Consider the following 11,536-nt stretch of genomic DNA (forward strand, 5'->3'; position numbering starts at 1 on the left):
GGGGGACATTTTCAAGTAGTATGAATATTAGTGCAGGTTTTCTTCTGATGTTAAAGGTAACATGTTCATCTTCTTGGATCTGATACTCTCAGTAAAAATAAAAGCAATTACAGAACTTTGATATGTATAGTTCTGCCCATCGGTTAAGTTGTGAACACAAAGTTAACAGATAATTTGAGAACTATAGTCAAAGCAACCTGAATCATTTGTAAAAAGAGAACACAGTTATAATGTAATATATTAGCAGTTCTAGAACATATACACATAGAGTATCTTTGTCATACTATACTACTCCTTAGATTAAAATGTTCACATTTAGTGAATTTAAGGAAAATGGAAATCATACTTCTTAGAAATGTTACTTTTCCTTTTTTTCTCTTGAATTCTGAAGTTATCTTTTGTTCTTCTTAAAACATTTATTGCTGCTTTTAGGAGAAATAATTAAGATCTTTAAGTTTTCAATAGCAATACTTTTTAGGTATTAAGGAATTATGAATGCTTGCATTTATTGTATCACACTACAAAAGGGACTCAAATACGTTTTCCAAAGTTATATGAATTTAGAAATATGATTTTACATTTAGTCTTGATTTACTATTTATAACCACTTTAATTCTGATATTGTCAGAGGGGAATAACCATAAAACTTTAATCCTTTATGAAAATCCGTTTTTAAGGTTTTTTAGGAGAATGACCAGTAATGGGGTCAGCTAAATGGATGTCTTGCTCAAATGGCCCTGAAACTGAGGTGTTAAAAACGTATTCGCAAACAGCCCCAACATAACCACTACTAGAAGTCTGGCAAGGGATTAGGAAACTCAGTAGCTACTTTTTAAATTCCATCTACTGAGGTTCAGGGAAAATGACCATTTTAAAGGTAAACAGGGAATGCTCAGACACCAAATAGATTTTCCCATAGATTTTGCTGGCATATTGACTCCTTGTATATATTTAGGAATAATGGTGTTGATACCAGATGGAGCTATGAGAAATCTGCTGTGTCTCATCACAGATCCCCACTGGCCCAAGGGAAGTTTAGTTAAACAACAACGACAAGGTTTTAAATCATATACTAATAAATGTTCATGAAGTTTAATTATGTTGTTTCATTAGATGAAAATATTTTCTGGAGACAGGATATTTCAAAATGTTGTTTTGGTAAAAAAACATTGAATAAAGTTCAGTTGACAGCCTGCAGACAGATACACAGGTTCCAATAAAATTCAGGACCCCAAGGGTCTGCCCAGCTCTTGAATTGTTTAAAATAAACATGTAATGTAGTAGTTAAGTTTTAAAACGGCTTCTCAAAACTGGTTAGTTAAGGTACAGTCATTTATGAGAAATATATTCGTGAAAGTGATTTTCACCCTCTCAAATCGTCAGCGGAAAACTGTAGCTTCGATATCTATCAGTTGTTATAAGTTTGTTCTCACGGTCGACCCAAACCAAGGCCAAGAGTTTATTCACTTTCTTACCGTTAATTACAGATAAATAATGTAGTGTGAGTTACAGAAAATGCTGAATCGCTGTAATTTCCATTCGTTTAAATAACAATAAAACCCTATGTACACTTAATTTCTTTCGGAAGAAACCTCCTCTCCCTGCCTCTGGCAGCCTTCTCCCATTCCTCCACTAACCAGTTAACTTTAATGTGAGAAACTAATTTGCACCCAACCTGTGAATGCCTTCACCTTCAGGTAGAAGAAACACTGATTTTAATGCATTTTTGCAAATAAATCATTACAATTTAATCACACACGACTCCACACAGACACACACCCATGATTTATTATCGTTAGGCTAGTTTCCTCCTCCCCCAGCGTGAGATAACCAATTTTGCTACGTGTGGTGTCTTAAACATTAACTTCCTACGATGCAGATTTGTTTACTGATTATCTAAGACGATAACGACGATTACTAAGGCAATAACACTCTTCCGTCTCCACCTTTATTGCTTTTGGGAGGAAGAAAATCAAATAAGAGAGCACGCAAACCCAACACCAAACAAAAAATTGGCGGCGTGACAATCTACTCTCTCGGCACTCCTCTAACTTCTGGTAGCCTCCATCGATGCACTCGAAAGCTCGGCTGACGCTGCCTGGCGCTGGAACCAGGAAGGCGGTGAGCTTAAACTGCAGCAAGTTCGGAGGACGCCGGCGGCGCCCAGATTTGAAGGAACGTTTCTAGGTCTGTGGAGCCTGCAAGTCAACGCGAGGCCTGAGACCGAAGGCCCGGACCCAGGTGATTCCCGTATCGGTAGCCCGGGAGGCGGCGCCTGCGGGTGCGCGGTTTCAAGGCCCTGGTAGGCTTGAGGCGGCGCGGGGCCTGGCGTAGTCCGCTGGGAAGGCGGCGTGGAGTCGAGGTGGAGGGGGTGGTGGGTGGCGGCCGCGAAGCGTGCTGAGCGGCACAGTACGCATGCGCCCCGCACCTGGCGCTTTCTGACCCTTTAGGTCCGAGCTGGGGCCTGTGGGTGCTGGGTGCTGGGTGGTGGGTGGCTGTAGGATTGCGTGCGGTCGCAGGCCTCAAGCTAGGCCCTTGGTCTGGAGGTGGTGAGGGAGAGTTAACCAGCTCTTCCTCCCATTCCTCCTTCACCCCCTACTCCCGCCACACCTCCTTCTCCATTCCCAGTGCCTGGTCCTAGATCACTGCTTTGGGTTTCTGTGTGGTTGGTGCTTCGTCACTAGCTCTAGGTAGGGTGGAGCGAGAGGGAGGCTGCCACCTGGTGCACTGTGCCCCACTCACTCTGCTGTTGGTACTTTAGATCCACCTGCTCTTTCAGTGTCTATCCCCCTTCCTGGCTCGCACTCTTGCTTAGGTGAAATAGACTTAACTTTCTTAACATATGAATCTATTCACCTTATTCGCTTCTATTTCTTTGACTTCAGAATTTGTGGCCTGCTGGTCATAGAGTAAGAGCACATGGCTACCCTTAAGCTCTGTTTACTTTGGTGAGCGGTTATAATGCACTGTTTATACGTGTTGCCGGCTCATGATTTTAGGTCAACCTTAATGTAATTTCTATCTCAGAGGTTATATATCTTTAAACGTACATTGCAAGCCTAAATTTTTTGTTACTGCGTTTTCAGAATCACCACTAACCTATTAGAGTTTCAGCTGACTAGGTACTAGGTATTCAAATAAATTCAAATATATTTTGCGTTACAAAACAGTATTCCAGCTGTTATTTTTGGACTTAGACATAAAAGCTCTAAGAGAAAGAGTTATGCAGAGTTGTCAGGTTTAAGGATTTGAACAGATATGATAGGTGCAACCTTGTGGGGAAACTGTGTATCCCCTCCAGCTTTAGAGTCTAAACGTATTCACTTTCTTTGCAGGCAAAGGAGATTTCCTGCTAAGTGGTAACACTTTACTACTGTATGTTCTTCAATAAGAGAGCTAAAAATGTTGGAAATAGAAAAAAAAATAAAGGCAGCTATTGATTGGCCTTACCAACTCCACCACTCTTAGTAAAGAGTTGTGTTATGAGTTGGAAAAGTTGTGTAGGAAGATTGTTACAGTAGATGTATAGATATATTTTCTGCTTTCCTTTCAAACCACTGGGGAGAAATATTTATGACTGATAGTTTTTTTTAAAAAAGAGATGCTAGGGGGCGCCTGGGTGATTCAATCAGTTAAGCTTCTGGCTCTTCATTTTGGCCCTGGTCATGATCTCACTGTTGGTGGGTTTGAGCCCCAAGTTGGGCTCTATGCTGACAGCACGGAGCCTGTTTGGGATTCTCTCTGTCCCTCTCTCTTTGCCTTTTCCCCACTCATGCTCTCTCTTTGCCTCTTCCCCACTCATGCTCTCTCTCACAAAATAAATAAACTTAAAAAAAAAAAAAGATGCTAGTCAGCAAATTTTTTGTGAATGGAGGAGTGTTTTGACAATTCTGTATCTCTTTTGAATTTTGCTTTCTTATATCAAATTAGAATTTTACCTCAGTTTTTTCACTGTTTTTGCATGATTCTGTACTTGTTTGCAGATTTCTTCCTATGCTAAAATGATATTTTTACTTTTTTTTACTTTACCTCTTTGAGGTGGATTTCCCATTGACATGCCTGTTCTTTTCTTTTTTCTTTCTTTTCTTTTCTTTTCTTTTTCTTCTTTTTTTTTTTTTTTTTTTTTTTTTTTTTTTGCCATGTGTCCAAGATACAAAAGATTGATATACTAATGAATGAGTAGTGGAGAAATAAACTGTCATATCCTCTAGGAATCTTTGTTCTAATTGCATGTTTTCTGAGAAAGGTTAATTGCTTTTTGTACTTTTTTTAATAACTAGACAAAGGAACTATTTGTGCATGCCTTGAGCTGTCTTTTGAATGAGCACATCTTGGCTTCACATCTTCAATTAGTCACTTAAACTTTACAATGCGATGTTTTTGTGAATTGATGTCCTGCTGTAGTCCTTACCTGTCCTGGTTTCAGTTCTGTAGTGGGAGTATTTGGGTAAGGTTTACAACCAAGAGACTACAACCAGGAAGTACTAGAAAATAGAGGGAGGACGGAAAACCAAGAGCTGTATGAGCTCTGTTCCTGTACTTGCCTTTTCTGTTTACAGATAGATTGAAAAATTGTTAGCTTGTGGGACTCTTAAAGATCTCTGCTCAATTCATTGTTGCCCTTATCAGAAAGAGTTATTAATGTGTTTTACATGTACTGTACCTTAATGACGGAGTTAAGTGTAAAGAATTCTTTCTTACTAGGAGTATGTAACGTGAGTAAGTAAGTACTCATGAGTAAGTATTTTCAATTATATGCCAATGAGATGAAAATCCAGAGGTAAGTATATATCTAGGGTGGTGAGTACGATTTCAGAACCTGTCATTGATAGAGAAGACAATTTTTAGATCTCTCTTATTTGCTTTTAGTGTTCACTTTTTCTGAAGCTAACTGTAATAAAGAAATATAGTGGCTTTTGATATCTCTTGATTAATTATATTTCAGTGGAATTTTTCTGAAATGTAAATGTGTTATTTGAAAATACATTCATAGTTTTGTGACATGGTTTTTGAACTTTCTTTTACTTAGTTCCTCTAAGGAAGGATTTTGTATCTTTCAGTAACTTTTCTGGGTTAAATGTAATCATTCTTCTACTGGGGTGCATTATGTTGTTTGAAATTAAAGGAAAATTTATACCCACCTCCTATTCTCTTTCTTTTTTTTCCAGTCAACAGCAAGGTACATAATTAGATCTGTGTCATGTTCTTTCTACTTCTTTATGCCTTACATAGGGACTTAATAAGCTGGGCAAGAGTGGAGAATGGCAAACTTTCTAGTTTTAGGATTCCTTTACAACTCTATTTATTTGTTTAAGTAGGCTCCATGCCCAATGTGGGGCTTGAACTCATGACCTTGGTATCAAGAGTCAGATGCTGTACTGATTGAGCCACCCACATACTCTGGATTCCTTTATACCCTTGAAAATTATGGTGAACCCCAAGAAGTTTTGTCTATGTGGGCTGTATCTATAAATATTGCCTTACTAGTAATTAAATTAGAAAATTTTGAAGTGTTAATCCATGTAAAAATAATAAGCCCATTACATGGTAACAAATAACACATTTGATATGAAAAATAACTATTTTCCAAAACAAACTTAGTGAGAAAAGTGGCATTATTTTCCATTTTTCAAATCTCTCATGTCTGGCTTAATAGAAGACAATTGTATTCTTAACATCTGCTTCTGCATTTAGTCTGTTGTGATGAGTTGTTATGATTAACGTATAGGGAGAAAATTTGGATTCACAAAGATATGGTATTTGAAAAATAAGTATTTTAATAGCCTTTTCAGATAATTACTTCTTTGATACCACACCAAAACATGAAAAGTAGTTTCTTCTTTCTTTCTTTCTTTCTTCCTTCCTTTCTTTCTTTCTTCTTCTAACCAGGCTCTACATTGATCCTTTCTTTCTTTCTTTCTTTCTTTTCTTTCTTTTCTTTCTTTTCTTTCTTTTCTTTCTTTTCTTTCTTTCTTTCTCTCTCACTTTGAGAGAGAAGATCCTAAGCAGGCTCTGCACTGTCAGTGTGGAGCCTGGTGTGGGGTGGGGTTCAGAGTCACGAACTGTGAGATCATGATCTGAGCCAAAACCAAAAGCCAGACTCTCAACCGACTGAGCCACCCAGGCACCCTGACAAGTAGTAGTTTCCTTAAGGTTGGTTGCAATCTGATATTTGAAGCCATATCAGTGATTTACATTAAAATCTTTTGGTTTGTCTTACACTGTGAGTGGATTTTTGTCATGGATTCTGTGACATCATGAGTGGGCCTTTGGGAAAATAATGGTTCACTGAGTTATGCATATCTTCTAGATTTTTACCTTATTATGTAATTTTTAAAAATTCACATTTGTTAATATCACTACTGATCTCATCAGAGAAATCTTTAGTAACTGGGAAGCTGTCAGTCTCTCTTGGTGGATACAAGTCCAAAATTCTAATTTTTGCTTGAGAGCTAAAATTTTATCGTTGGCAACAAATGTCAGTTTTCCTTGAAGTGGAAGACTCTTTGTTCATTTCTGGGAAGATGTCTGCCAAATACTCAAGTCTGAATAATCGTGGTTAGTTTTTTTAAAAATAGTGTTTTAGGGCACCTGGGTGGCTTTAATTGGTTAAGCGTCTGACTCTTGGTTTTGGCTGAGGTCATGATCCCACAGTTGGTGAGATTGAGTCCCATGTCAGGCTCTGTGCTGACAGCACAGAACCTGCTTGGGATTCTCTCTCCCTCTTGCTCTCTGCCCCTCCCCTGCTCATGCACGCTGTCTCGCACATTCTCTAGTAAACTTTTTAAAAACTGGTGTTTCATGACAAAAGCTAGTTCAATTTGAAATTCATTTGTACAAATGCTTGTTCTCAAGGTATCCATTATTCTTTAGTATGCAGCAGCAGGTAAGTGTATTTCCCATTTCATCATACAGAATATTAAAAAGATGTGTGCTCAAGGGTTGAAATTTAAATTTTTTGTAATGTTTATTTATTTTTGATAGAGACAGAGACAGAGTGCAAGTAGGGGAGGGGCAGAGAGAGAGGGAAACAGAATCCAAAGCAGGCTCCAGGCTCTGAACTGTCAGCACAGAGCTTGATGAAGGGCTCGAACCCACGAACTGTGAGATCATGACCTGAGCTGAAGTCAGACACTCAACTGGCTGAGCCACCCAGGCACCCCTGAAATTTAATGAAATTAATGATTTTTACTGCTTTATCAAGGACATTCTTAAGTGAAACTGCCTTAAAAATTTTTTTTTAAACTGTGTGTTGCAGTGAAGAATATAATGACTACTACTAGTACAATTGGATGCCATTGCCTTGATTCTTGTTAAGGCTCCAGCAGTTTTGCCTACTATTGCTTTTATTTACATCATCAGTGCAAAAGTCAACACAGTGAAAAAGGGAAATCATGTTTCAATATTATAATGAAAATAGTTTTGACTTCTTGGATCCCCGAAAGGGTCTTAGGGACCTGCAAAGGTCTACTAACTCCATTTTGAGAATTGCTATTATAGTGGGCAAGGGTTTTTGTCACTTGCTCATTGATATATCTCTTATACCTAGGCCTGTAATCATCCTGGGACTTTTCACCTGTGTCTAGTGTTAGATTTTTTTTTTTTTTTTTTTTTTTTTCTTGAATCTGGGTCATCTTTGTTGGTTTACTCTCTACTTTTGGTGGAGCACATCGTTTAGTAGCTTCCTAAGAAAGGGTGAGTGCAAGGTATAGTTTTGAGACTGCATATTTGAAAGTGTCTTTATTCTGATCTGTTATTACATCAGTGATTGGGTCTTAATATAGACAGGTTGAAAATCATTTTCACTTAGATTTGTGAAGGCAAGTGCTTTTTGTTTTCTGTGTTGCTGTTGAGAAGCCCTTTGTGATTCCCCCCATTTATTTCTCTTTGGAAGTTTCTAGGATCTTCTATATATGGCTGGTGTCTGAATTTTTCTGAGATATATCTGGTATATGTCTTTTATTACTTCATTGTCCTGGGGATTTAAAGCAATGTCTTTCAATTCTGGAAATTCTTTTGAATTATTCTTTGGATATTTTTATCTCTTTTCTCCCCCTCTTTTTTTTTATGGAATGCATATTCATTGGATATCCAACTTTCTGGATTGATCCTCTTTTATTTCCTTTTTTTTTTTTTAATTTTTTTAACGTTTATTCATTTTTGAGAGACAGAGAGAGAGAGAGCATGAGCGGAGAAGGGGCAGAGGGAGGGAGACACAGAATCCGAAGCAGGCTCCAGGCTCTGAGCTGTCCACACAGAGCCCAACGTGGGGCTTGAACCCACGAACTGCGAGATCATGACCTGAACCGAAGTTGGACACTCAACCGACTGGGCCACCCAGGCGCCCCTTTAATAATTTATTTTTAAGTAATTTCTACATCCAATGTGGGACTCAAACTTAAAACCCTGAGATCTAGTCACATGCCCTGCAGACTGAGCCAGCCAGGCACCCACCTCCTATTTTTTCTTTTCCTACTTTCTTCAAGTCTTTTGACCTTATCTTCTAACCCTATTGATTTGTTTTTGTTGTTGTTGTTTTTATTTTAGACACAGAGTGAGAGCATGTGTGCACATGAGCAGGGGAGAGGGGCAAAGGGGGAGAGAGAAAGAGAATCTTACGTAGGCTCCAGCCCTATGCTGGGATCCATCCCATGACCCTGGGATTATGACCTGAGTGGAAATCAAGAGTCTGACGCTCAACCCACTGAGCCACCCAGGACCCCCTACACTATTGTATTTTTTATTACAAATTATCATTTGTTTGAATTTCAAGCTTTCCTGTTCTTTGGATGTTCCTCCTATTCTTGTTTGTGGGATCATTTTCTCATGTTTCTGAGGATATTAACTGATTTTTTCTGCATGTTCCCTGTTTACTAAAAGTTGCTTTTTTTTCTTTTTGTTTTGGTTCTGTCTCTTATGATGAAGGCTTTCATCATGTGATTGGTTATCTTTTGTTGTATAATCACTAAAAGGTTAACAACAAAAAAGGTTACAGAGAAAAGTTTATCGCTTAAGGTTTGGACTTGTTAACTGGTGGGTTTGGTTAAAGGGTGATTGGGTAAGGGCCTGGCCTTTTTTTTCAGAGGACCTTCAAATATTTATTTACCTTTTTTTGGCTACCTATCAGTTTTTGTAAAGAATCTTCTGCCAGAATTCTTGGATCCAAGTACACAGAGTGCTGCAGTATTTACCATTAGATTATAAACCTTCATTTTCCTTTAACTTTGGCATCTTTAAGTTTAGCATCTTTCTGCCCTCTTTTACCCTGGACCTGGTGCTTTATTGTTTCATCATTTTCCTAAAATAAACCATCTTTCCTGCTGGGACTGGAGAGGAGTAGTTACTTATCTGGTTTGGATGGGGGAGGACCTGGGAGATTACTTCTTTTACATTTTCAACTAATTCTCTGTATTTTAGTCTCATGACCCATTGTGCCTGCTCTGGTATCTGGTGTCTCAAATTCTTGACCCTTTCTGATTTTTGCTACGTGAATTGGCCTTTCTCTTGTTGGAATTCTCTGCAGTTGCTTGGTATTCAACTTTCTTAGCTCTAAATTCTCCATCTGGTTTTCATTTGCTAAAAATTTATTGACATATCTTGTCTACTGTTCCTGTTGTTTTCTCTTCTAGTCTCTTTATCCTTGTGAATTTGTACTTCTTTATCCTTTCACGCTCATTTTAGTATTTTTTTAACCAGATAAGATTATCATAAAAACTCATCTTAATTTAAATGGTTATTTGTGGGCAAAGAAACGTCATTAACTGTCTAAAGATGAAAACAAGAAAGAAAAAAACAGGAAATAGGAAGACTTAGGTGATTGTTATCATGCAATTATGTAACATTCTTTAGTGAAAATACACATACACACACAGACGTGGTTACATGTTATATATAATGGATATATATATATATGTGGATATTTAAGTGTGTATATATGTACATTTATACGGTCTATATATGTATACTTCATAATTATAGTATTTGGAAGCTGGAAAGGGTCATGATTGTTAGCCAGTGCAATTTCATTTTTCAGTGAGGAAACTGGCTTTGATTTACAAGTGATTTACTGAAACTTTCAAAACCAAGTCTTCCCAATATTTTAACTGTAAAATACTAGAACTATGAACAACTTGGAGGTTCAGAACTATATTTAAAGTCTAATTCTGGCCCTAGGTAAATAGCTTGATGTTTTGAATTAGTCCTGACAGCGATTTTCAAGTGGTATTGTGATTTTCAACTTTCAGGTGGTATTGTGTTAGTCAGGGAGGGGATGGCTTTCCTGACCATTCTGAAAACAAAGCTGTAATTTAACACAGTGCTTTGTTCATAGTAATGTTATTAACTTATTTTGAATAAATATTAAAGGGAATTATGAGATTTATTTATCTGCTCCATTAACTGTTTATCTTAACCATCACATAGGATGGATCTTGTTTTTATGTGACACTGAAAGATAGCTAATAACTATTTTAGTAAAATAAATGAGATTGTGTGTGAGACTAAAGGCTGACTTTAAGACAGGAAGCTTCTTATCAACTAAGTTAATTCTTTAATTTTTTTAACATTTATTAATTTTTGAGAGACAGAGACAGAGTGTGAGTCGGGGAGAGGCAGAGAGAAAGGGAGACACAGAATCTGAAGCAGGCTCCAGGCACTGAGCTGACAGCACAGAGCCGGACGTGGGGCTCGAACTCACGAACTGTGAGATCATGATCTGAGCCAAAGTCGGAACCTTAACTGACTGAGCCACCCAGGTGCCCCTCAACTAAGTTAATTGTTTTTTTATTTTTTAATTTTTAAAAAATATTTATTTATTTTTGGGAGACAGAGAGACAGAGTGCAAGCAAGGGAGGGGCAGAGAGAGAGGGAGACACAGAATCTGAAGCAGGCTCCAGGCTCTGAGCTGTGAGCACAGAGCCCGATGTGGAGCTTGAACCCGCAAAGTGCGGGATCGTGATCTGGGCCAGAAGTCGAATGCCCAACCGACTGAGCCACCCAGGCGCCCCTCAACTAAGTTAATTCTTTTTTTATTTTATTTTTTTTTTAAATTATTTTTTTTTCCAACGTTTATTTATTTTTGAGACAGAGAGAGACAGAGCATGAACAGGGGAGGGGCAGAGACAGAGAGAGACACAGAATCTGAAACAGGCTGCAGGCTCTGAGCGGTCAGCACAGAGCCTGACGCAGGGCTCGAACTCACCGGCCGTGAGATCATGACCTGAGCCAAAGTCCCGAAGTCGGACGCTTAACCAACCAAGCCACCCAGGCGCCCCTAAGTTAATTCTTAAGAATAAAAAAGTTGTATTTCTGTATTTTTTTCTCTTTTGCTTACTAAATATACAAACATTACTATAGCCATATAGAAAATAGTGTAAAATAAAAACAATTACCCAGTTTCATCACTTAAATATTATCAATTATTTTCATTTTTGCTCTTACTCATATGTACATATTTTATTAAGGTATAGTCTCTGGAGATATGGTTTTAATAATGCTATAATGAATATCTTCATGAATATATCTTCCTTTTTTTTTT

General features: G+C 38.0%; 1 protein-coding gene across 1 annotated transcript in view; it reads left to right on the forward strand.

Annotated features, from left to right (window-relative positions):
• The first annotated feature begins 960 nt into the window (after window positions 1-960).
• Window positions 961-11,536, forward strand: part of RSRC1 (arginine and serine rich coiled-coil 1) — a 245,061-nt gene continuing 234,485 nt past the window's right edge. Inside the window, exons 1-2 of the mRNA XM_040481127.1 lie at window positions 961-1,057; window positions 2,062-2,241. Of these exons, the coding sequence (XP_040337061.1) occupies window positions 961-1,057; window positions 2,062-2,241 (277 nt within the window). The remainder of the gene's footprint in view (window positions 1,058-2,061; window positions 2,242-11,536) is intronic.

This window comes from Herpailurus yagouaroundi, unplaced genomic scaffold (assembly GCF_014898765.1).
Source record: "Herpailurus yagouaroundi ecotype Mexico unplaced genomic scaffold, PumYag 159, whole genome shotgun sequence".
In the NCBI taxonomy this organism is placed as follows: Eukaryota; Metazoa; Chordata; class Mammalia; order Carnivora; family Felidae; genus Herpailurus; species Herpailurus yagouaroundi.